The 26258-nt window shown below is 28.1% G+C and overlaps 6 protein-coding genes across 7 annotated transcripts; 1 reads left to right on the top strand and 5 right to left on the bottom strand.

Annotated features, from left to right (window-relative positions):
* Window positions 1-1168: 1168 nt before the first annotated feature.
* pav (pavarotti) lies at window positions 1169-4224 on the bottom strand. The gene is made up of 2 exons (XM_035094324.1): window positions 4039-4224; window positions 1169-3902 (listed from the first exon to the last, which is right to left on the bottom strand). The coding sequence occupies exons 1-2, from the start codon at window positions 4047-4049 to the stop codon at window positions 1364-1366; spliced, it is 2550 nt and encodes an 849-aa protein (XP_034950215.1). The 5' UTR covers window positions 4050-4224; the 3' UTR covers window positions 1169-1363.
* Window positions 4225-4423: 199 nt separating this feature from the next.
* LOC118073669 (CDGSH iron-sulfur domain-containing protein 3, mitochondrial) lies at window positions 4424-5221 on the bottom strand. The gene is made up of 2 exons (XM_035094325.1): window positions 5034-5221; window positions 4424-4927 (listed from the first exon to the last, which is right to left on the bottom strand). Exons 1-2 carry the CDS (start codon window positions 5103-5105, stop codon window positions 4556-4558), a joined length of 444 nt encoding a protein of 147 aa, XP_034950216.1. The 5' UTR covers window positions 5106-5221; the 3' UTR covers window positions 4424-4555.
* Window positions 5222-5591: 370 nt separating this feature from the next.
* On the bottom strand, window positions 5592-6269 carry LOC118073745 (histone H1B, sperm-like). Its single transcript, XM_035094449.1, has one exon. It carries the CDS (start codon window positions 6267-6269, stop codon window positions 5592-5594), a length of 678 nt encoding a protein of 225 aa, XP_034950340.1.
* Window positions 6270-8157: 1888 nt separating this feature from the next.
* Window positions 8158-11254, top strand: RNaseZ (ribonuclease Z). The gene is made up of 6 exons (XM_035094373.1): window positions 8158-8482; window positions 8702-9446; window positions 9521-9855; window positions 9940-10344; window positions 10411-10757; window positions 10849-11254. The coding sequence occupies exons 1-6, from the start codon at window positions 8273-8275 to the stop codon at window positions 11237-11239; spliced, it is 2433 nt and encodes an 810-aa protein (XP_034950264.1). The 5' UTR covers window positions 8158-8272; the 3' UTR covers window positions 11240-11254.
* Window positions 11255-11581: 327 nt separating this feature from the next.
* On the bottom strand, window positions 11582-20054 carry singed (fascin domain-containing protein singed). 2 transcript variants are annotated; one of them, XM_035094355.1, is made up of 8 exons: window positions 19961-20054; window positions 16461-16692; window positions 15970-16213; window positions 14990-15123; window positions 14612-14904; window positions 13886-14046; window positions 13017-13484; window positions 11582-12929 (listed from the first exon to the last, which is right to left on the bottom strand). In XM_035094355.1, the coding sequence occupies exons 2-8, from the start codon at window positions 16518-16520 to the stop codon at window positions 12724-12726; spliced, it is 1566 nt and encodes a 521-aa protein (XP_034950246.1). In that variant the 5' UTR covers window positions 16521-16692; window positions 19961-20054; the 3' UTR covers window positions 11582-12723. The 2 variants fall into 2 exon arrangements, with proteins under 2 accessions (XP_034950246.1, XP_034950245.1); XM_035094354.1 differs by having other exon boundaries at window positions 19860-20047.
* Window positions 20055-23296: 3242 nt separating this feature from the next.
* On the bottom strand, window positions 23297-26197 carry RhoGDI (rho GDP-dissociation inhibitor). The gene is made up of 4 exons (XM_035094263.1): window positions 25893-26197; window positions 25359-25571; window positions 24704-24928; window positions 23297-24461 (listed from the first exon to the last, which is right to left on the bottom strand). Exons 2-4 carry the CDS (start codon window positions 25540-25542, stop codon window positions 24262-24264), a joined length of 609 nt encoding a protein of 202 aa, XP_034950154.1. The 5' UTR covers window positions 25543-25571; window positions 25893-26197; the 3' UTR covers window positions 23297-24261.
* Between the last annotated feature and the right edge of the window lie 61 nt (window positions 26198-26258).

Below are 26258 nucleotides of genomic sequence, written 5' to 3'. Positions count from 1 at the left end.
TACGCTCAATAATTTTAATTACATACTTCTAATGGTAAATTACATAAATTAAATGTAAGCGAATTTAAAAAAAAAAAATTTTAGTTATTTTATAGTTTTTTGCTTTTAGATTTCAAATTATGTGTATAGTTCATAAATTTTCGAATTAATATCACTACAAATATTGTCTGTTAATTTTTTATTGCAAAAAAATCTTTTCATTTTCTAAAATATGTTGATAATAATTTTTTTACATCAAGTTCATTATTATGAAAAAATGCATCAATTATTTCATTCGTATTTAAATAAACAACACTTATACGTATAGATATGAAAAAAGTGTATATGATATGGTGTGGTTTTATGAATGTGTGTGTGTGTGTGAGAGAGAGAGAAAACATGAATAACAATACTCTACAGATTTGGAAAATTTAGATTGAAAAATAGCTTGTATGTGACGCTGTATTATAATTTACGGTACAAAAATTTTAAAATACAATTTTTCAAAAAATAATAAAAACAATGACAGAATGATGCTCTCAACTGATCTAAGATGATTTATTATCAAAATCATATCAAATTATAAGAATATTATGTTCTCTTAAAAATCTAGAACAATATATACATTTTTTTGTTTTATCATTTTTTTATTCATACAAGTTTTTCAATCGTATTCAAATAAAAAAATATTCAAAAATTTTGATAATGAAATTTATTTATTTTTTGTGATAATCAAATATAAATTAAATAAAAATACTCTGCAAGTAAAAATAACGATAAAGTTATAAATGTTCATTAAAATTTGTTCCAGCTTTCTATGAAGTTGTAACCAATGTCCATTTTCTTATTTCAAATAATTTGTATTTGTATGAATTTGCTATCTAAGATTTACAAAGTATCAGTAAGAGATTAGGTGATAAAGAAGACTTAACATGATTTTTTGTAATAAAATAAAAAAATTAATTATTATAGCTATTGCCATAGGTAATCTAATCAAGCTATCACTCCGATGCTTTTTATTAAGATAATCGAAATAAAAAATAATGAGAATTACTGATAATTCAAAAATATATTGACTTATGGAAAATATTCATCAATTTAATTTTTATTAAATACATTATTTTGTAAAACGTTTTACAAATATAAAGCAATACATTCAAGTTTAAAATGATTAATATCATGTATTAAATTCAATAGAACAGAGAATGATATCCCTGAATAAGATAATTATTTTAAAATGTTCAATTATGATTATAAAAGAATAAATAAAACAAAAGATGTATCATGTATGAGAACTAATTATACATAAGTACACAGCAGAAAACTAAAAAGAGAGTAAATTAAATTTTTGTGTATAAAATATAATTATTTCTTGATGTCATATTTATTTAACAACTTTTGGTCTTTTAGTTTCAGTAATTAAATTGTTATCAGGATCTGTGGATTCCCGAACGTCACTTGTACCGCTCCTTTTTCTATTACTTACGGGTGACAATTGTTTAAGACATTCAACATCATTAAAAACAACTTGTGCTCCACCACCACTTGTTGGTAAAATATCAGCTTTATATAATTTAGTTTCTAATTCTCCATCTGTGTCTTGTTCTTGGGCTACTAATAAATATCTAGATGCACCATCAGTAATTTCTTTTGGACTTGTAAGCTTAGTAACACTTCTTCGTCTGCGCATTAATGGCTGAAGTACTGTTCCTGTAGGGACTAAAGCGCCTGGTCGATGATCAATCCAACGATCTGCACTTTGCGATCGTCTGTGTCGTAGATTAGCCACTGGAACACGATCTTTCCGAGATCGAGCATCATTGGGTGTTTGTGGTGTAAATTTTTGTTTAATATCATTATTTACTGGTAAATCTTGACTTTCTTTGATAGAAATAACATTTCCCTCATCATCAAGAATTTGCTTCATTAATTTTAGTTTGTTATCTTTTTCTTTCATTTGATCATGAAGTTTCTGTTGCTGTTGTTTTAATTTAGTTTCCAATTCACGATGCATTTTGTCTGTTTCTGCTTGCATTTTATAATTATACTTTTGTTTAACTTTTTGCTTATCAATCAAACGTTGATTAAGAACTAAATCACGATCTCTCAATTCTTGCTGCAAATTTTTAATAGTTTCATTAGCATTATTAAGCTTTCTTAATAAACTGTTAATTTGAGTTTCAGTTTTATTGATATGATTTCCAAGTGCATCAAGAGTTTTTTTCTGTTGTGCACTAACAGCCTTTAGTGAAATATTTTCTGTTTTAAGTAAATTATTTTCTTGTTCAATAGCTAACAACATCTTTCGAAAATCATTCTGTTTCTTCTCAAGATCGGAACGTAATAGATTTCGATTATTTATACGTTGTTCTAAAAATTGCATTAATGTTGTTATAATTTTATCATCATGAGGATTAGTCATATCAAATTCTGGGAATGGTCCACCAAGGCTGTAAACTAGCCCTAAATCTATCTCAAGATCAGCAGCTTCAGTACGACCTTCTTTTTCTAAACGACTTCTTGCTTCTTTGAATATTTTATTTGCTTGACGACGTCCAGGAGTAAATCCAATATCTAATTTATTAGCAGTTGGTCTTGCTATTTGAACTTCTTGAGACATTTCTGCAAACTTCATAACTTGAATTGTTTCATCGTAATCATCTGCACGTGGATTAACACAGACAATCATTTCAACTTTTCCTTCACCATCAAAATAATTTTTGAACAAATGAGTAAGTTTGGAATCACGATAAGGTACTATTTTATTGGTGCCTTGAGTTTGATTCTCTCTTAATATTTCTAAGCAAGATCTTAAAGTCATTAAAGAATTATTGATATTTCCAGCTTCACGTAGCCTTTGTCCGGTATTTTTTGTCCTATTGGTCCTTTCACTTCCAGCCAAATCAACCAGTGATAATTGACTAATACACATGAGACGTTTTTCTGATATTACATTTTCTCCTTCACTATTAAGAGGTGATTGAACTAATCGAATTGTAAACACACTATGGGATCTACTAGATTCAGCGTTTAATGCAGTATGAGCAACTCTACGCTTTCTTTGACCACGTTGAAAAACTTCAAAAGCTTCATCAGCACTCTTAACTTCTATTTCAGTAACAGCATGAACATACATATTTTTATTACCATCTTCACGGACTATTTTACTCTGTAGGGTTTTTGTTCTTGGATCTTCATCATCCAAAAGATCATAAACACTATTATTATAAATTTCTACGTATGTTATAAAAACAGCATAAGCATTATCGGGATCAACGTTTAGTATTTGTGATTCATCAGGCTCTCTTGTAACTGTTGGATTGCTATCTGAATCACTATCTTGTCTTTTAATTCGAATCTTCCCATTTCTTGGAGTCATCAACCCAGCATGAAGTTCTTGTTGTCGTTCTAACATGGCATCAGCTTCAGTTTGGATGTCGAAACTATTTAATTTATCTGGTTTAAAAACAAATTTTTTAGCTTGATAATTTGTAATACTATTGAAAAGAACATCGAGAGATCTTGGCATTATTCCACCATTTTGATGTTCACCAGTCATTGTAAATGTTTTTCCACTACCTGTTACTCCATAAGTAAATAATAATCCATTTTTCCCATGAATTAAACTTTCTACAAGTGGTAAAGCAGTACAATTAAATACTTCTCTTTGCGAAGTTTCAGGTTTAAATACTTTAGTAAATGTAGTTTGGATTTCCTTATTATTAGCATTACGAAAATTTGCTGATGATTCTGGTGGAGTAATCACAATTGTTCGATCAGATATAATTTTCATACAAGAAACGTCAGTTGGATATTGCATCGGACGTACACGACAAAAAACTTGTACTGGATCTTTCGACGTCATATTTACGAATCGAGGTCGACTTGATGGTTTTCTTGCTGATACAGGTGGCTTAGGACGTCTAAAAATACATATATTAATTATTAAAACGATTTTTGTAACACCATTTTAATGTAAAGATTTGATTTATTATTGTAACTGTCAAGCAAAGATAACCTCTAAAATATTTAGTAAATGAAATAGGAAAATTTACTTACGTGGACTTCATTTTTTTGTACTATTAATAATTACTTAATAGATAAAGTATATGTATATATTATTTAAGTCATCAAATGGTACAAAAATATTTAATAAAAAATAAAACAATTATTTAAATACGTTGAAAACCGTTTATAGCGTCACTCACAACAGTTATTCAGCGGCGGTTTCAATTCCTCATGGTTTAAACAAGCCAATCCGAGACACTTGAGATTAGTTCACAAATTAGTCGTTAGGTGACAAAATTTAAAAAATTAATTGAATAATTTTTTATAAACTTAATGATTCATAATAACGGATATGAGAAACTTATAAATTGAATAAATTAATATAAATAATAAAATAATTAAGTAAAGACAAGGAAATAATACTTAATAGTCGAAATTGAAATTGTATCTATTATATTACAGTCCATGAATATAAAGTAATTACATAATTTGATAAAAACTATAATGTAAATATAATGAAAGTTGTTTTTATTTATAAATAAACATTTCATAAAAAATTAAAAAAAATTTAATTATACTTCTTTAGTTCTTGAATTTCTGGAGATAAATGGGTTCCATCACAGAATGGCCTATTGGATGTGCGTTTACAATTACATAGCCAATAATATTTTGTTTCTTTCACTTCGAAAAAAATAGGCCTAAGTTTAATTTTGAGAAATATGTTCTGATGAGTACGATCACATAAAGGTTGACCTTTGCTTTCTCCACATAGGCACCAGCTATATCTTTTTCCGGCTTGAAGTTTTATCTTGAATGGTTTTTTGTCATAAACCTTACCGGTACTTGGTTGATCTTGTGCTGAATACAATCCTTGCAGTAAATTTACTGGGATTTCTGACTCTTTATCACTCTTATCCGATGAATACATGCAAGATGTTGACTAAAAAATTACAATTATATTAAAATATTTAATAAAACAGTATATAATGTATATAATTTTTTGAGGTTATTTCTATTCTTTTTCAAGTAAATTATATGAAAATTACTGTTTGATTCCATTTTGTTCTGAAACTAATATTACGTAAAGTTCTAGACATTGTTAACGTAACCATTGTCATTGTTAATTAATTTTCGACAAGTACTAAAAATTGTTTCACTTGTATAACATGCAATCTTAGATTACCGAATATATTCAACCGTAGATGTCGTTCCTCCCTTTTACCGGGCTTTTTTCATTTGTTTAACTCTATGTACTTGTATACATTTACGTTATATGTAGCGTTGTAAATAGAAACACAAATCAAATTGAATTCTTAGTACCATAAACACGCTATCACAATAGAGAAACAAATAATTCTCAGAAATGTGTAAATATGATCTGACATAATTGTAGTTGAAAGTAGTCTTTTCAGAAAAAAAAGATTAAAGAATATTAAAACAAGCTATCATTTTCGACATTAGAATATGTATGAGTCCTGAAAAGGACTTTTTTTTAATGAGAATATTGTATTTATTACATTAATAACTTTATTAAATGAACAGATACATAAATTTTTGACAAATGATATTAAGAAAACAATTTAATATATATATGAATATATAAATTAATTTGTAGCTTTTGTTCTTGTAATTCTCTTTGGCCTGGGCGTCTTCTTTGCAACTGGTGATCTTATTTTCTTGGTTTTCGAAGAACTTTTCAAATTATCATTCACATTTTCGGGTGTTAAAGGGATTGGTTTTTTAATTACACCTACTTCCTTAAGAACTGACACTTTTTTCTGAGATTTTTTCGTGGCTTTTACCTTGGTTTCAACTGTATTCATTTTAGTCGGTGTTGTTTTTAAGGATTTCTTTAATTTCTTAGTTGTAGTATCCGTTTTAGGTATCTTTACACTCTCTGGAACCGTTTGCTTGTTAGGTAATTTGGTTTCAACTTTTGTTGGATCACTTTTTACTTTTTTCGATTTAGATGGCAACTTAAATGATCCAGTAAATCCATGGCCTTTGGTTTGAACCAAAAGTTCTTGAGCTACAGCATTTTTCATATACTTTTTCATATGTACTTTCAATTTCTGTATGTCAACCTGGTAATTAGATTCTATAAATTTCATAATTGATGGAATAGAAGATCCTTGACGATCATTTAATGTAGAAATAGCTGCATGAACCATTGTAGCCGTTGATGGATGAGATTTTTTAGATTTCTCATCATTCTTAGGTTTATTTGTTTCTATCATATCTTTACTATTCACTGCCGACACAACACTAGATTTAGTTGTCATATTCACTTAGATACACAACACACTTAATGAATCGAGGATGTTTAATTCTTTATATCATGAACACAGATCAGACCAACTAATCTAATTCAAATGATTATTCGATCTGTAAGTTCCTAACTTTGTCTTGTGAGCAGACCATTACATGACGAAACTCACTATTTGTCTATTGCGCATTTAATTTACGCATTTGACCGTTAAAATTTATTTTCGCACCTTTTTATTAATATATTATAATTGAAACTTTTTTTTCATGTCAGCAGTTTAATTCATTATTTATTGCAGAAAACTTCATAATTTTTATCATTGTACGATACGTATTGATGTATTTTAATTAGCTAGGTCAGGAGTAGTGCTTAGTTATAATGCAATACAATTATTAAAATAAAAAATTTAAAATAGGTCTGAGCACACTTCCCATTAGTAATTGTTTATAACAAATTTAAATAGTTATAATCAATGTTTGTTGAAAACATCCAAATCCATGTGATATACACATTACTTAATCAATAAATGCAATTTTTAGTTGTTTATAACAAATTCTTATTGTTATAAACAATGCGTAATTGTTGAAAGTCATATTTGGTTGTGAACAATAATGTCTAGTCAGTATCGACTCAATTTTCAAATGAAATTGTTATTGTTTGACTTACTTTTTATTAATTATTTTGTTATACGACTCGACCGAATTTGTTCAAATTTTACTCAGATCTTCTTTATGATAATATCTTTCGAATTAATTTTGGTTGAAGTCGATATGTATCTTAATCCGTTCTTGAGATATCGAAAATGAAAAAAATGTTGACGTACGTACGTAAGTACACACACACATCATTCTAAAAATTGGTCAGTATGCTTGCAAATACCATAAAACGTGGAGATATGATGAAAATTCAAATTTCATCAATCGACCCAATTTCAATAACTTTCCGATGGAAAGTTAATAAGTATTGGGATAATTTTCATAACGTAAAGTTAACGAAATTAATACAAATTTAATATTAATATTTTATTAGAAATTAGATTTTCTCTTATGATTTATGTTGGACCCTAAAAAGGGCCATTTAATGTGAAAGATTTAAGCTTTCTCCTCGAATACGTCGAGCTAATTGGACGTCTTTCTACCAAACGTAGAAATGGTAATTCACGGGTTATTAGTTTAGTACTTTTTTGATAGCAACAGATTTGCCGAAAGGTGACAGTTCCAGGTCAATATCGATGAGGCGTTTTTACTTCTCCAGTAGCCGGTGCTCTTACGAACAACTTTCGTAGCAAGTTGTTTTCGGGAGCTTTACCTCTCGTAAATTTATGAATTGTTTGTTTCGTACGAGCCATAATTTGACTTAGCTATTACAACAAATCATTGAGCTAAAATTCAACAACAACTCAAAATACGGTTAATGAAGATGTTTTTATCCTTTCGATCAACTAAGCTATGATTGGTTTAAAAATTGAAGAGGGAGCATTTACAAATTCTGGCGAATGTAACTTGAAAATTTTTTTATTTGACCATCGTGTGCATACTTAACTTTTTAATGACAGTATCCAGATATTGCTCCTAAACTACTCGAATTAATAATAACTTCATGTTTATATTTACAATTTTTTATAAGCTTATTTTATTAGTTTTTTTAATGAATAATAAATTGTTTACCATGTCTTTTTTTTCTAAACTATTCAGGTTCTTTTTGCAATATACAAACAAAAATTTATTGTGTTAATCATATTACATTTATTTAATAAACTAATAAGTTATTTTTTCATACCATTGAATTTTAATAAACACAACTTAATACAAAAATTGAAAAAATTTTTATCTATCATATTTTGGTCATTTTGTTCTTTACGTTTTCTAGTCATATTACATAGTTTACAAGTTCAATGGTGTCCATTCGTATATATATATATATATGTATTGCATATTGAGAGGTTATGTTTTCTGTCGAATAGATCGACTATTATTTTGGGTTTATCACGTGTATGCACATTAGTCAAAATAATTGCGAATGACTTTAAACATTTTTTCAAAACTTTGTTATCATAAACGTTTGAAATCCAATATTTATTTATTAAATGATTGTCATAAGTGTGTACGATTCAGAAACACCTTCAGTATGAACGAAAAAGAAATAAGAAAAACTATTGCTCGAATTAATTGCACAAAAAACATTCAACTATCAGAGAAAGCAAAATTTTCATCTCTAATTTCCATTAAGGTAACTATAATGATGATGATTATTCCAAATATTTTTGGATTTTTTAAAAACATAGTTAACTTAAGAATGTAGATTATTGCATAAAATACTTATTCAATTGTTTTTATTTTTTTAAATTTTTATTCGAACTAATAATAATGATATATGTATCATAACAAATTCTGATGAGTCTATTGACGCATAATAGTGATAATTGATGATTGATTGTTACTTTATTAGATTCTAGGTTCTGGAGTACGTGGCACCCCAAGCTGTCTCTATGTGGTATCTGATCACTTGAGATATTTATTTAATTGCGGAGAAGGTACTCAGCGACTTGCTCATGAACACCATCTAAAATTATCAAGATTAGGAAATATTTTCATTACGGCGCCGACATGGAAAAACATTGGAGGATATCCTGGTGCAGTTCTGACAATTCAAGATGCAGGATTACCATCACTTACTCTTCATGGACCTAAAGGCATTTCAAATCTTCATACGGCAATGGAAAAATTCGTTTCTCTTCCATTTATAACTATTAATGAAGCTAAATGTAGTGAAGATGATGTTTATCAAGATTATTGTATGTCCGTAAAATATGTTCACTTAAAAAAATCCACAGTTATATTTGAACGTGAAGAAACATCAGAATACATATATATGGATGACATAAATTACTATGATCATGAGATTAATAGCTACGGTAAACGGTCTTCTAGTAAAACTCGAGCAGAAAACAAATTTTCAAAACGAGAAATAAGTCGATATTTAGGAACCAAAATAACTACTTGTATTTCATATATTTGTACCGTTAACGCTAAGCCTGGTCAATTAAATTTAGAAAAATGTGTCAAATATGGAATTAAACCTGGACCATTGTTAGGAAAACTAAAAAATGGTGAGGATGTTATTTTAGATGATGGAAAAATTGTAAAAAGTTCAGATGTTGTTGATTCGTCAAATCCTGAATGTGCTTTTATTGGTAAGACTATTAACTTTCAAAAGAAGGACAATGTTTGTTTTAATGAGAAAGTTATTTTTTTTTATTAATTTTAGTTCTCGAATGTCCTACTGAAGACTATTTGGATTCACTTGTTGAACATAAAAAATTCAAAGATTATCAAATTGGAGGATTGTATGGAGATTCACAAGTTAAATATATATTTCATTTTTCTCCAGAAAATATTATGCAAAATCCACGATATGTTGAGTGGATGAAAAAGTTTGATCCTAATACTACACATGTGGTACTTAATGACAAAAACGAATGTATAAGTTCTGGAGGTGTTCATCGTAATCAATACAAATTAAACCTGCTACATCCTCATATATTCCCTTTACTTCAAGAACCAAAAATTGATGAACATACAAAAAATTCATTGAATAGTAAAGTAAGTGTACAAATGAACAGTATTAGCAATATTTGAATTAAATTTATTTCTGATATTTAAAATCACTATAATAATTATAATTAGGAAATTTTTGGAAACTTAAAAATTCATCGAGCAAAAGTATTGAATTCAATTAATCTTCGTGGCCCACGAGATACAATGTTGGGTCTAAACAATTTGGATGTACAGGTAAATCATGAGGAATGTATTAATGAGGTGATGGAAATAGAAGGCACTGATAGTTCCTTAGAAAATCTTAGAAAAGAAATCAATGCTAGGTCTACATTGATTGAAAATTCTCCATCATTTCCAAAAATCGCAATGCTTGGAACTGGCTCATCTATTCCCAACAAAGTTAGAAATGTTAGTGGCATTCTTTTAAGAATTGATGAAGATACTAGTATCTTATTAGACTGTGGTGAAGGTACTACTGGACAAATAGTTAGATTATACGGACCAAAAGCTGATAATATTTTTGCTAGTATAAAGGTCAGTAAGATGTCTTATTTAAAAGCGCGTTATATCAATAATGTTAGAATTTGTTTTATATTACAGGCTATTTATGTGTCTCACCTACATGCAGATCATCATTTGGGTATGATTGGAGTTCTTTTAGAACGAAAAAAATTTACTAGTGAACCATTCTTTCTCATAGCACCAAAAAGTATCGAATCATATCTTCGATTTTATAATAAACTATTTGAATCTATTGAGAGCTCGATCACTCTTGTACCGAATCAAGGATTTATAGAACATTCACATAACTTACTTCCTAGTGATATTCGGTCAAATCTTTTTAAAAAACTTAATATTAATAATTTACAGACAGAAGAAGTATTACATTGTTTACACTCTTTTTGTGTTGCTTTAACTTTAAAAAATGGATATAAAATTGTTTACAGGTACGCTTCTTAAAACACTTATCACAAAGAAATTTGTAATTTTATTCGAGTACATAATTGTATACGATCATTTTTTTATATTTACTTTTAGTGGTGATACAAAACCATGCCATGGTGTACGTACTCTTGGTCAAGATTGCGACTTATTAATACATGAAGCCACAATGGAAGATGGTTTAGAATTTGAGGCTGAGAAAAAAAGACATTCAACAATCACTCAAGCAATAACTGAAGGAAATAAGATGAATGCACGGCACATTTTATTGACACATTTTAGTCAACGTTATTGCAAAATTCCTTTATATCCTAATCATATTGAGAATTTGAATTTTGATAACGTTGGCGTTGCCTATGATAATATGGAATTTAAATTATCTGAATTAACATTATTACCATTGTTTTATCCCACTCTAAAACATATATTTAGTGAATTTCAAACATTCATGGAAGAAAGAACTTTAAGAATGAAGAAAATTAAATAATTTGAAATATGTATAAAAATCATAACTAATTGTAAAATAATTTTTTAAAAGATAAAAAGAAAATTTGTTGAAAAACATAATTAACTTTTCAAGTGTTTTTTTATTTATTGCTTGTTTCATTTATCATTATAAATTGTTCATATTCTTCATGTACAATAAAAATGATTACGAAATTTAAAGTAAAAATTAGTACAAAACGAAGTCTGCACAAATAGATTTGTTTATTATTACTAACAAAATAAATATTGTTCTGTACGAATTAAAGTTATTTAATTATTCGAAAATACAATATACAAATGTATATAATATAATATATATATATATATATATATATATATATATATATATATATAAATCCGCTTATATATCTTTATCGCCTCCGCGTTTTGAAGTAAAATTATTTCATTTTTTTCAAAAAAATGAATCTACTTTTTTCAAAAAAAAAGTAGGTATCATAAACTTTAAATTGTGTGCTGTCCGATGCGGCCTGCGTTTAAGAAAAGAAAATCACCCTGCAAGTACAGTGTACCAAGTTAAAATAATTTGATTAGGTGAGGTTGAACATGGAAAAACCTATTGCCTCCGTTTCGGAGGCAACTACGTCGCCAAATGAGTTCAGAGCGTCATTTCAATATGTTGATACGGAGGCAACAGAGGCATATAGGCGTATTTATGGGTATATCATATGAATACATGAATGTTTATAGCCGATTGTGGTAAATGTTTAAGAGTAACCATTTGATTTTAAATAAATAAACATCATGATCAGTTGACGTTATTATATGTATTAATTAATGGTTTACAAAATATTATTGTTGTTTAAGACAGCGATAGCATTACACGAGAATATAAAATCATCGATTATTAACTTCCCAGTTGAAAGTTATTTTTTGTTTATATTTACACAAAAAGTCAAGTTTTTAACTCGTGTATACAAACTTGAAATACTTAAATTATGAAAAAATTTTTCCATTAAATTATAGGTGTATATTTTAAAAAATTGGACGACACTTTTTTATGAAAACTCTTTGTATAAAGAATTACCATCTAATAATTTTATTATAAAAAAAAAACAATTTGCTAAAAACTCGCAACGCGAAAACGTAAAAACGCGATGATATAAAAATTTTTCGTGTAATCACTTTGAAGCTATAAAAAGTCGATAATTCTTACATTTGGTATAAAAGTAGATTAATTGATATAGAAAAGGAACAACCATCATGTGATTGAATTGGTATATAATAATCTTATAGCTAAAGGCTTCGGCATTATATCATACTTGAAATATATGGTCATCAAATATAAATATTAAAAATTTTTTTGACACATATTCAAATTAGTTTTCTTGTTTTTCTGTGTATCTTTTTGTTGTAAAAATTCTTATTAGAAATGTTAAGAAAAATTTTTTGACGAATCGCATTCTATTAACACAACATGACTAATAATGATAATTTTTCATGAATTATCAATGATATCGATAAGCTCTAAAACTCCCACTTTGTAGCAGATTCATAGTCAGTTTCACCGAGACGTAATGCTCCATTTTTTCCAGCAGTCAAATATCGTCCATCAGAACATTTGATGCAGAGACGAGATGGTTCACGCAGTTCTAAATAAAAGCCTTCTGATGGTTGTTCAGCATCCACTGTGACCCCCTCGCTATCAGCATGCCAGTACTTTCCATTTTGACCTAATGTTATTTTAAGTATTATTAAATTAAAATGCTTTTATTTTCTACAAAAATTATTATAACAATACAATAATTGTTTAAATATACCTTTAAATCGAACGATTCCTCGTTCACAACGTTCAACACGTATTGTTTCATACCCGGCTTTGTTGCACTCTAATTTAGGACTTGCCGCACTCTTGGGTCCAACAAAACCTTGCTCACATCGTAAAACGAGAATTGGACGATTCATTAAATAGAAATAATATTTGGAAGCATCACAATCACCTCCATTTGGTGAATCAGAATTGGCATAGAGATGTCCAGATCGTTTGGTAGCTAAAAATTTGCCATTATTCGCACGTAGCGCTACTGTACCATCGTCTTGCCATGCTAAATCAAAGAGTGCGTTAGATGATCGTTTATGATCAGATGCTTGAATACCACCACCGGCTTCTAGACTCCAATAACGATCTTGCATTGTTCGAACATACCATCGTTTTGTTGAACGATCAAATTCTAATTGAAACGTTTCATGACCTGAGATTTCATCTTGATTGGCAGTGACGTCAACACCTAGATCAAACAATTAAGTTGATATATTCATTTTTTATTATGATTATTAAATGTAAAATCAATGATAGAAAACCAAAAAATAATTAATACCAAGTAATTAAAAATAAAAGCGTAATAAAATGAAAGTTAAAATATCATTTAATATTCATTTCATTTACAAATAAATATATTTATCTGTTATTTTAATTAAATTATTGATTCTTATTATTTAAATAGATTCAGATTGAAACAAAAGTATAAAATAAATCCTTATAGGTATTCAATGCATGTAGGTAAAGCATATCGATGGTCATGAATTTCCAATGTAAAAAGAGTGGGAAAGTGAGGAGGAAGAAAGAAACTATATTTCCGGTGAAGAATATATACGACGCCAAGTTAAGTACGTGACTTGTAGATTATACCTTGTTTAACAGACACATAACGCTGGTTTAAAGCTGCAACAAAAGATGCTTGAGGCAATGATTCTTCAAGAGAAAACAATTCATCGCGTGTCACCGTTGTAGAGCGTGTTTTTAGTACTGCTTTGCTGCCAATTGGAGCCAAATAAGCCCCATTAACATCTCTGGAAATATAAATTATATAAGAAAAATATACTTTTTTTTAATCTATCTTTAATAACTATTAGCTGAAGATTTCCTTAACTATGTACAAAATAGCCAAGTAATAATAAAAAAAATTTCGTAAAACAGAAAATAACTAAAATATCAATAATAAGAAATATTAATTAAAAAATATTAGTGCTCACGTCGATATCATTTTTTGTTTTCGAGATAATCGAGGCGAAAAATAATTCCGAACGCACATACGAACATACGTACATAAACACACAGACGTTCACTCAAAAACTATTGCATTCGACTGTGGGAACCTTGAAACATGAAGTTATGTCCAAATTTGGGATTTGCAAAATCAGACCCATTACTACAACTTCCCATTGGGAAGTTAGAAAAGATATTACTTATTCATTACAAAAATATTAATCATGAATATTCCAATAGTAGGAAAAAATAAAAATTAATTTTATATCTTTATAATAATCTGATAATATTTTGGTATAAATTTCCAGAGCTAGTATTAAATAATTATAAAATGATTTTAATCATAAAATTATTTAATGGGATAATAACCTGAGGGCAAGAAGTCCAGCATGAAATTCAGCTGCATAGAGGCAATCTCTTGTACAAGAATCTAAGAGTTTTCCATCACGTGCAAGATACTTATTGTTACAGGTATGAAGTGCGTAATGGCCACCCTCGGATTTGCCATGACCAACAGCATCGTTGTCAGGATTAGCTGCTGGTCGGAATTCCAAGGTGAACAGAGTATCTTCACCCCAAGGTACTGGAGCGTCTACATGAATCTCATCTTGCGATGCACTCAAGTGAGCAAAGCGTTTACGACCGGCTGATCGAAGATTAACCTGGTAAAAAGAAATATATAGCATAAGAATCGACGAATATTTTGGATTATTATTCAATATACACTCAAGAAGAGCAATAAATTACTTGAGGTCTAGCTGCAAGATGAACAAGCCAATATTCAGCCTCGCCTGGAGCCTTGGCTGTGCATTTAAGTTCATCTTGACTGGAGCCTAGGAAATATCCTCGTTGTACATTTTTCAAGGCCCATCTACCACTTCCTAAAATTAAGATACAATAAACATTCATAAAATTTTATATTAATAATTTTTACTTTGATAGCATAGTAAAGTTATAATCTAACTAATCTTAGTTGTAGAACGTTAATTCTACTGATTTAACTTATAAAACTGGATTATTGAAGCATGAGACGATATTATTGCTGCTTTATTCTACGTTTGTTTAATAAATAAAATTTTTGTTGAGTCGGAAAATTTTCTAAGAAATATTTTTTATCGTATAATAATATTTCAATTATTTATTATTTTTTTTTTTTGCTATGTTAAAAGTTAATTTCTTTATTATATGATTCAAATTTTTTCCATAAAATAAAAACCGTATAAAAAATTTTTTTTACTTGTGACATTGTTTTATTTCAGGTATCAATGAAATAGACAAATTTTTAAGTAAAAACAGACTAATCCCATTTGATAAAAGTAAAATTTTATGATGTTAAGGTTTACTTTTCATTCAAAAATATCTTACTTGAATATTTATTTATCTCTCTATCTTTAAATTTTTATGACAGTAAAAAATTTCGATTCATTGATAACTGCATTTTTCTCGATTCTGAAATTTTTTATCAATAAAGTAATTTCATAATATTTAATTAGTAGAAAATTATAAACCAGATTTAATGATTACGTTGACTGTTGACTTAAATAGATAACTCATAGTTATGATTAAAAAACAATTATTATTGTTATTAACAATAATAATTTTGAAATATTGTAGTTCGATATAATGAGCCTAAAAACTCGATTGTAATCTTCACACTATCTAAATATTAATAAATATAATTAAATTGAATTCATTAAAATGAATTATTAATTGAAAACCTTTATTACCATCAGAGGCAAGCTGAATTTGAAAAGCACATCCTGGATCAGAAGAATCTTCAGCTTCGCAAGTGACATTTCCAAATTGATCAACAGCAAGATAACGGTCTAAGTGAGAACGAAGGAAAACCTGATGTTCACTTCCTTCCAGTGTCCACAGCTGTTTCTTCTTCAAGCTCGAGCCGTTTGCGTTTATTTTAAAACCAAATGTCTCAGCAGTAAGATATTTAAACTTGCCATTAATCAGACCAACCTAAACAAAAGAATGACATTTTAATCATTGATATTTAATTGATTTTACAGGTGTTTAAATACTTGAAAAAAATTTTCTTTTATTTTAAAGTAATTGAAGTAATGAATTTATACAATTGCTAACCAGTTCATTCTAATAGTATTTAGAAAATTTAATATGGAATAATATATGTATCAAGAAGATTTTATTTACTTTGAAATTTAATTTTTTTAATCAAGTAGATTCATAAAGACCATAAATTTCTTACCGTCCAGCCGGTTCGGTCTACTCCATTCTCACTTCCGCTTTCCGCGCCGTTGCTCTGCATTGTCTTGATCTTAGTTGTATACTTCCCGAAGAAGCTTCTTCTCCACTACACCACTACCAATAAATGCTTTTTATTCACACCTTCTTGTCCTTCTTTTAATCTCGACGCTCGCCTTGGCTGCTTTTGGAACTTCTTTTGACTAAATTATTTTCTTCGAAAACTTATAGTTTCTCTAAACACAACAGAAACAATGATTGAATTATTAGAAACTAGTTGAATTAAAATTTGTTATTAAGAATTATTAAAATTATCTTAAGAATGGGGTAATAATTTCAAAGCAGAAATACTAAATTCCTTATTAAGTATTCACATATAAACTATGAATAGAAAGTATGCATTTATGGTTTGGAACATTTAAAATATGTTTAAAAAATAATTAAAAATCATCAGCTATTGAAGCGAATTGAATCACAGTTCATAGTAATTTAACATCTAAAATACTTTTTTTAAATTTTTATTATTATAATTAAACTTTAGAAAACCGATCTAACTTTCAAACGACATTTAATACTTTTTGATCTTGAACATCCTACTATTATCAAAGCATAACAGTCTATAGACTTATGCTTTAATATTTTTCATTTTATTTTTTACCCATGAATACAGTAAAAAGCGATAATCTACCGCACGACTCATGCATGTCATTTAAAAGCTTTTTGCTTCTTGACGTTTCTCTCTTTTATAATACTCAAGCATATGCCTGTATTTGGCACGTACCATTGCCGACATTAAATCTTTTGAAGCATTTTAAGGAAACGAATCAACATTGAAAAAGGGAGCACAACTAACACACCCTCAGAGTTATATGTTTGTTAGTTGCGTGCGGATTGGCTGCTTTCAGTATTGATTCTGAGATTGCCACTAGTTAAAATATATAAAATAACTATTCGGCTTCAAAAATGTTTCGAAGAAACAAATTGGAAGTTTTTTTTTAATAACAACGATGTTGCTTTGATTATAGGATATAAGTTTACATAAAGTTAGATGTTCAAATATTTTAAATGCATTATAATTGTTTAAATGTGATATTACAGTCAATTTAGTTTTAACATAGTACATTATGAAATGGAAAAGCAATAATTAATTTTTATATACAGTACCCTCCAAAAGTTAGTTGAAATAAGCTATGATTCATTTTAAAAAAAGACTGTCTTCAATAATATCTTTTCATTCGACATAAACTATAAAATTTTTATTCAAATTTACTGTACTCTCGGTATATACTCCAAAAGAAAGAAAGAAAAAATACCTGATAATTTTTATCTGATTATTTCAACTATTCTTTGAAGGGCATTGTATTACTTTATTTATTTCATGCTTAATAGATGACATTATTAACTTAAATATCTTTTCAGCTGGATAGTATTTGTAATTAAACAAATATTATTTTTTATAAATGTGGATTAATGAAATCCATGAAGGAAGTCGGTCGCATAACTTCTACTCGTGAAGATCCGAACAGTATCCGTAACGGTCACGGCTACTCCATTTGCTTTTTCTAATTTTATTTTGTTAGTTAAGAAGTTTGTTTGGTTAGTGGGAGGTAAATTTCATGCACTTTAATGCCGTTATGATGTTCAATCACCGAGAAACAGATGTAAATGAAGAGTAAAAAATATATGTTATAAAATTAAATAGATCTAATATCTTTAGCGTTAAAATATTCAATTTAGTTAACTACTTGATAAAACCATAACGGTTTGACGAATAACGGGTTTTTCACATTTCGGTGAATGAAAAAAAGGGAGAAAATTCATTTCAATATAATTATTTACCACTACTGAATAAGTCAATTTCCTCAATCTGGAATTCTATATCAAGAAAAATTTTTCCTGGTTTAATTTGTAATCAAATTATTTTATTTATTTTAAACAATAAGATTCTCCTATCATTCTGAGTGATAATTAGTATGAAAACATTACACTTTTTTGTTAATGTGTAATCTTCCATATATGAGGATAATAATTATATAAATTTCCGTCTAGGTTAGTGGGTTACACACCTAATTCCTACAATAAATTAATACTCTTTTTCAACTTTATTTTCTCTTTGGTCTGTACATCAATCATTTCTTGTTTAACATTTTTCCTTTGCCATATGGCGCTACAAGCAAATAAATTTTATAAAAAAATAGATGAATTATAAATTAAACTCCTAGTTATGATGATTCTTGATTAATTATAAATAATCCTTGTCTCCTTCACAGGAGAAAATATATGCGTATATATTGTCGATAAATTCTATATATTTCGAATATATTCCCTTTTCGTGTGGGCTAGTTGAATTGAGGATAATTGATAGACGAATTTTTTAATATATAAATTTTATCAAAATAAACTTTCAACAGTAATTTAATTGAATATTACTATTTATTGATATGTGAAAAGATAAAATTTAATTCAACAATCAATTTGAGGATGTTTAAAACAATAATTTCTGAACAGTTTCAGCATTACTGATGTACTAATAAATATACGTAGCAAACATAAATGTGTGTGTGCACATTACAAAAAACTAAATTTTATTATTATGTGAGGTTATAACTGGAGCGGTTTTCAAATAATGATATTCTGAACGGAAGTGGGAAAGAACAGAAAGCATCAGTAAAAAGAAATACATAATAAAAAGGAAGATAAAATCAAGAACGTCAGAAAGATGATAGTGAGAAAAGAATAAATCAATCTCAAGCTGTTTTTACTAATTCTTACTATGAAAATACGTAATAGATCGAGGGATTCTTTTATCGTATAATCAATAACACTAGTTGAATATTTATATATTTTTTTAAATATTTAATATCTACATAGTTTAGGTATAGATTAATATAATGAATTTCAAGTTGTAGACGCAAACAAAACCTCTCTATCGGCCCTGTTCAGACAACCACCCCGGGAAAATCCATCGACCCCACCCAGACATTTTAACAAGGGGTTTTAACTTAGTTGTATACGAATGAAAGTGTGAGTCAGCACACGTTCACGCCAAAAAAATCTACTAAAAGTATGTAATAATGTTGGTAATGTGACAATGATGACTGTATTGGAATACAGTCAAATGGAAGACTACCCTGTCTTAGTTTTGAGAATTTGCATCCCTCTCCCGCGTGCTCGGTAAAAATAATGTCTCCATAGAAACTCTCAAGCGAATTCGGAGATAAGTGAACGATAGGAAAAGAAGAAAAACAATCAGACATACTTAGCTCGAAACATAATAAAATAATAAAAGCAAACCGCTTAACTTATTTTTCTTTTTTATATTCTATTTTGCTGAATTGGTGACTTTAAATGCAACATCCCTGATCGAAAATGTCCGCCATAGTATCCTTGATATTGAACTTACCGTAAAGAGTGATGAGGTAAAATGGTAATGAACTCAGCACGAGATTATCACTAATGAAAAAGATGAATAATAACTAGTAATTGATGATATTAATCACGTACTTGTTGAAGTATAATAACAAAGATGAATAATAATATTTTACGACGAGAATTGAAAGAATACAAATGTCGTTCGACTGGCGAGCGCCGAGTGCGAACAAGGACTGAGTGAAACTACAGCAACTTCTGGAATAGAATGTGGCGTTGCGCGGGGGTGGGAGTGAAGAGAGTGTTTGAGGGGCGCAAAAGAATGACAAAGAGAGGGAAGGGGATAGAAGGAATAGACATTGAACTGCGGGAGGTTAACTTTCTCATGGGCCGGTGAACTCCTCGACTCTCCTCTCTATCTGCGCCGGCTCAACTTTGAAATAGCTGGGGCGCGTGCTAAATCCCTTGAATAGCCGCTAAATTATTGACTCAATTGGGTAAAAGACTCATTCCTCATTATCATTAGTTTCTTTGTTTACATAATTAAATCATTACTATCAGCATTGTAAATAATCAAAATTACTTTGAATCATGTTACAAATTTTAAATAGTTTATTAGATGTTTTTAAGGTTAAAGTTTATCTCACCAAGAAAAATGATTAACTAATTAATTAAATACAATTTTACATACATATTTTTATTCAAATGTACGAATGTATATAAATTTCAGTACAAAAATTAAAAACAAATTAGATTTCAAGTCAATAATGTTATGACATTGAATAAAATAAAAATCATTAATAATTATTGATTGATAACTAATGATTGTTGTATAGTAATTTAATATAAGTCATGTTCTACTTTTCAAGGTTATCATTTCGATATTATACTTTGATTTTTATCAAGTCCACATAAAACTATTAGAAATTTAAATACTATTTTTTTACCTTTTATTTATCAACTATCCGAACCAATAAATAAAGCTTAGATTGGATTATATGATTGATGCAGAAAAATAAACAAATGAAAGTAATGATAATAAATTCTTATAATCTATCAATAAAATCGCGCACTTATTGATGAATTTTGAAAAAATTAATAATAAAAGGATCTAGATTATATTACCAAGTCTAGATAGAATTTCATCGCGTTAATATTATTATAGGGTGTAGATAGGATCACTATGTACATCGTAGAAACATGTTTTTGAACGGAAAAATTCAATCACCGTCTTCTGCTGATTTTATACATACTTATTTGTTTCTTTTAACCAATTAAAAAACAACCGGTATATTTATTTTTCGAAAACTGGATTTAATTTTATCTAACATAGCGTGGACCGTGTCTAATAAGGATTTTCAATTGAGGCTTTGCGTGTTTATAAGTGTTAGAATGTCGACTATCAAGAATAATACTGTTCAATCTGTTTATTTTATCATGGCTATGTGAATGGGATGATTCTAATAAAAAATACAAAAATCTTACACAATAATTAATCACTTCAAGTTCCGGGTAACTGTTAGTAAAACTTGCCAAGTATTGTAAAAGACAATTTAACGAATCGAGATTGTCGACGTCGGCAATTAACGGGATTAATGTCACGAGTCAAATCGTTGTAAATTCCAACGTTAATTTACTATTTAAGAAATCTCTTAATTTCTCCTTTTTTCGTGCCATTGAGTTTCATATTATATTGTCTGAATCTTTACTAATTAGATAAAATTATTTTATTATTGTATAATAAATCATTTATTTATTATTATAATTACCTCCTTTTATAATAATTTTTTACTTCTAGAAATGAATAGTTTGGTGCTAAAATGAACTTTAATACTTATAAGCATTACAAAGAAATAATAAGTTTTAAATCGCAATGTTAGTAAAATGAGAACGACTATTGTTTGCTTCTCAAGAATATTCAACAAAAAGACTTTATATTTTATTAAAAGTAACGGCTGTGTTAATGGATCAGATGATCTTGGCTTTATTTAATCATTCCACTATCTAAATATTTATCGGTCAATGTTAATTAGTTATTAATAGTGAAAAAAATAATTTTTCATAATAGTAATTATACTTTAATTTATTTCATTAACCTCAGACAATTATTGACCATAGTAATGAATGATTTTTCTATTAGCATTATTAAAAAAGGATAATTTTATACTAGTAATAGATAATTATTTGTGAAACAAATCTTTTTTAGTTTCACAAGTATGTTATTAACTATTCAACTATAACCACTGTACAGATATTTGTTAAGTTCATTTAAGCATGAGCCTTTCATTGACATCTTAATGAGCCGCTCGATACTTATAGAAAAACCAAACTCATTTGAGCGAATATAAACGTCAGAGTCACTAACAATTTAAATTACGCATGCAATACAAAAAGTTACTAATTAATTGAAAAAAAAATTAAATCAAAATAATCAATAAATCTCATTTTTTTTTTTATAATTATTCTGATTCGTTTGGTGTTTACTTAATTACAAGTGAATTCTACTCAGCAGATCTAGTTAATTACTTGAAATAATACAATTTTAAAATGAATATATAATTTTTCAAAACTATAGCTAATTTTACGGTTTCAAGAAATTTATACAATTAAATAAGTATTAGGCTTTTATAAACTAATGATTGTACTATAAATATGTGTATTTCGTCATTTACAATACATGAATTGGCTATTACAGAAAGTATAGACGCCGATTGTGAAATTAGAATTCAGAAAAAAAATTATAAAATTAAAATTAGGACGTTCTTATGTGCATCTGCAGTCCGAGCAAAAGGAAGGTTCGCTGACCGAGATCCCGTCAAAGATGGTAGTGAGGGTTTATTTCATGTAGAGGCTGAACGAACAGACCGCAACTGTGACCGTGACCGTGACCGAATTGCGCTTGTTCCAACAATCGCCGAGTCATCACTAGAATTTTAATTCTACACATACAACTATTTGGTGTCATTCTTTTTAATTTTACAATTATTTTGGCAAATTATTTTTTCAATTTATTATTGCTGTATATAATATTATTATCATAAATTGATCCAAAGATTAAATCATTCAATTGCTTGTGCATTCTATGTATGTAGTATATTATAGTTAAATTCACTTGATCACACAACTTGATTTATAATTGACAATTTCGATAAATATTCTAATTACCATTAATTAATTACTTGAACATTTCAATCAAATTGAAATCAATTACTAATACAAGAAATAAACTAACTAAAAAAAATCGATTAATAAAACTAACCACAATAATAATCTTACTTATTAAGAATTAAAAATTTTAATTTATCAATATAGAATATTAGTCAGGTTGAGAAAATTAATAAAATAATAAAACTATATTTATAAGTACGATGATGATTTAATTTCACAAAAGAATGGATATGATTTACTAAAGAATCTTAATGTTAATACTAATAATAATATTAATAGTAATGATATTATGTAAAATTTATATTTTACTTAACAACTGTATTGACGGTGACAGTGGCATCTGATACAAATTAACGTTAATCTAATATTGTTGTTATGTATATATAGTTTTATTGTAAATGTCTATGAAAATTCCTTGAAGTGCACAATCCTTTATTCACTATTTTTATCATTTTTGTTTCTACTACTATTATTATTTTTTCTATTACTTTTAGTATATTGATGGGTTTTTTCCGTCACTACAGATTCTGAAATGAGTTTATTTCTTCTTTTACTCAAAACATTCTTTCAATTAAGTAAATGATTTTTGAAGATACAGAGGCACTCATGTAAATTCAGTTGTATTTTTATTACTCTCTCTCTCTCTGTAGAACAAATATTCATTTATCGAATTGTATTTTATATAACATAATACACATAAAAAAAAATTATTAAATTTTTCACATTCTTTCTTGTTACATTTTTTCTCCTCTTTCATTACAAAAATTCGTCATCAATCTGACATACGTCAAATTAATAAATCCAAAAGGTAATCAACATTTTCTCGTTTTTTTTTTTGTATACAATCGATATTGAATTCTATAAATATTATGAAAGTGTAAAATCCTCAAAATACCGTGCCTACAATTACAGTAAAACACATCTGACGTTTTAAGATTTAATTAAGCCAATTTCAAAAACATCAGATGGATACTTATATTTCTTTTATCAATAATACATATATACTTTTTTATCATATAATCTACTAAAGAAAATTTAACATGGCATCCATTTTTCTACGCATTAAATCGACATAATTTGATTAATTGAAAAAATCATTTTGGCAATTTACTTTTGAACTAAAGACAAATCTTACTCATTAATTATCGAATTAATGAATTAATTAACTCTTTTCATTTCTTTATCTTTAAGGCTATAGGTGACTCAATGTAAATGCTTCACGCAATACATTAATGAATGTAAAAAGAAGATATAAATTTTCTTATAATTTACTCTTTCCAATCTTTTTTAATATCAAATGACCATTCCCATTTTAGATGCTCGTGTTTGTCGTCATCTGTGAATAGAGAACTGACAGTGTAAGAACCACGAGCCATAACTCCTGCTGGTGCATCCTCTGCTGGTGTTGTATATGATTGCACCTCAGTTTTAGGTGGGTATGAACCAACCATGTGCGTCATTTTATCCACTGAAAAAATCAATGAGTTAATTATACAAATATAAATCCGATGAAGGCAGCTTTACGACCGTATTTATAATCATTGGTTCACTTGTTACCTGTCACTCCTTTTAAGGATCCAATGATGCGTAATTAATCATTTTTTTTTGTTAGTTATTAATTAAAAGCCAAGGTTTTGATTGCAATTCATTCAATGAAAATATTGACTTTACTAGATATTTTTATGAATAGAAATTTATGAATATTCTTACCGGGTACTCCAAGCCTATAGGTTTTCTGTACGTATTTCAAACCATGAACAATCTCCCGTTGAACAATAAAATCGATCCGAATTTTGTAACTGACACCTTCTTTGATAACAAACGTTTGTTTCTTTAATTGGCTCAAGTCTTGTGTTAAATCTAGCTCCATGTCCGATCTACCATCAACACATAGTGCCAATTTTTTGACTATTACTTTCCTCGGATCATTTGGATCTAAAATTAAGTTATTTATATAAATGAAATACGTTTTAAGTGCTATTGAAGATATCATCAACCACCGGAATTAAGAGAAATTATACTGTGTGAAGAATCACAATGAAGTTATCATAATGAGATTTTAATATTTTAATGGTATATCAAAATAAGATTTATTTTACATCCAACATTTTACTAACTATAATCTAAATAAATGTATATGTACACTAAATTATAACCAAATATTTCTTAAAATTGATTAATTTCTTAAAATTATTTACTTCTTACGATGTTTTATTTCTTAAAATTAGGTCATTACATTTTTTAAACTGTAAAATATTTCAAATTTTAAAAAGAATCATTTTTTTTTTTTAAAATGTATTTGATATCCGAAAAAACGTATTTTTTTAATTATTATTTTTAGAAAATATAATACAATTAATTTTACCAACAACAATACCGCCAGCTTTTGCCTCTCCTAGTAATGTTTCTTTGTATTTCCGTAGACTCTCATCTTCTTTATCAGTCTCTAAAATTTGTTCAATTGACTTCTCTGGAGGCGGTTTGTAGTTTGATTCAACTTCCAACTCATCTTCATGCTCATCAACATGATCTGCTGAAGAGTCTGCCATTTCTATCTACTTTCTTATCTCTTATCGTTCTGTAGAATCAAAAATTCATGTAAAATACTTGAGTAACATGTTACTGTCACTTGAATGCATTATCGGATTACAAAATGACTTCGACATGGCAATGAACCATTTTTGAAGCCGTAAAATTTAAAAAAATTAAAAAAAAAAAAAGCGAAGACAAAAATAATAATAACTGTTAGAGAAGAGGAGAAAATAATTAATGATTTATTATAAATATTTTAAATAATGTAATAAAAAATAATGGAGAAGGATACACTACTCGAATGATAATGGAGAATCCTGTCATAAGCATTCTACATAACATGGAACACAATAACACTTTTACATACCTTCAAACGAGAAATGACTTGCTAATTTAGCATAAAAATGAAAAATACACCAAGTAGCTTTAAAGCTAAATAGTTTATTTATTTGAAAAATAGTAATCTTTTTCACAGTGACCACACACGGACACTCCTCGCGGTCTTACTCATCAGCTGTACGTCGGCTCCGGCTCTGACGGAACGGCAACAACAACATGGCGGATCCTCGAAGGGCGGGTAACTTCCTGTTCTCACACTTTATATGGTTTTTTTTTCTTTTCATGTATTCATTTTAAACAACAATAACTAAAAATTTTAAGTCTATGAAGCATGTAATTGAATCCCGTTATAAATCAAAAATAATTTTAAAATCAAAAACTTTTCTTTAATCCA

The sequence above is a fragment of the Chelonus insularis genome, unplaced genomic scaffold, assembly GCF_013357705.1.
Source record: "Chelonus insularis isolate UGA/USDA-ARS -01 unplaced genomic scaffold, ASM1335770v1 scaffold_362_pilon, whole genome shotgun sequence".
Taxonomy (NCBI): Eukaryota; Metazoa; Arthropoda; class Insecta; order Hymenoptera; family Braconidae; genus Chelonus; species Chelonus insularis.
This window is presented reverse-complemented; position numbering and strand designations above follow the sequence as displayed.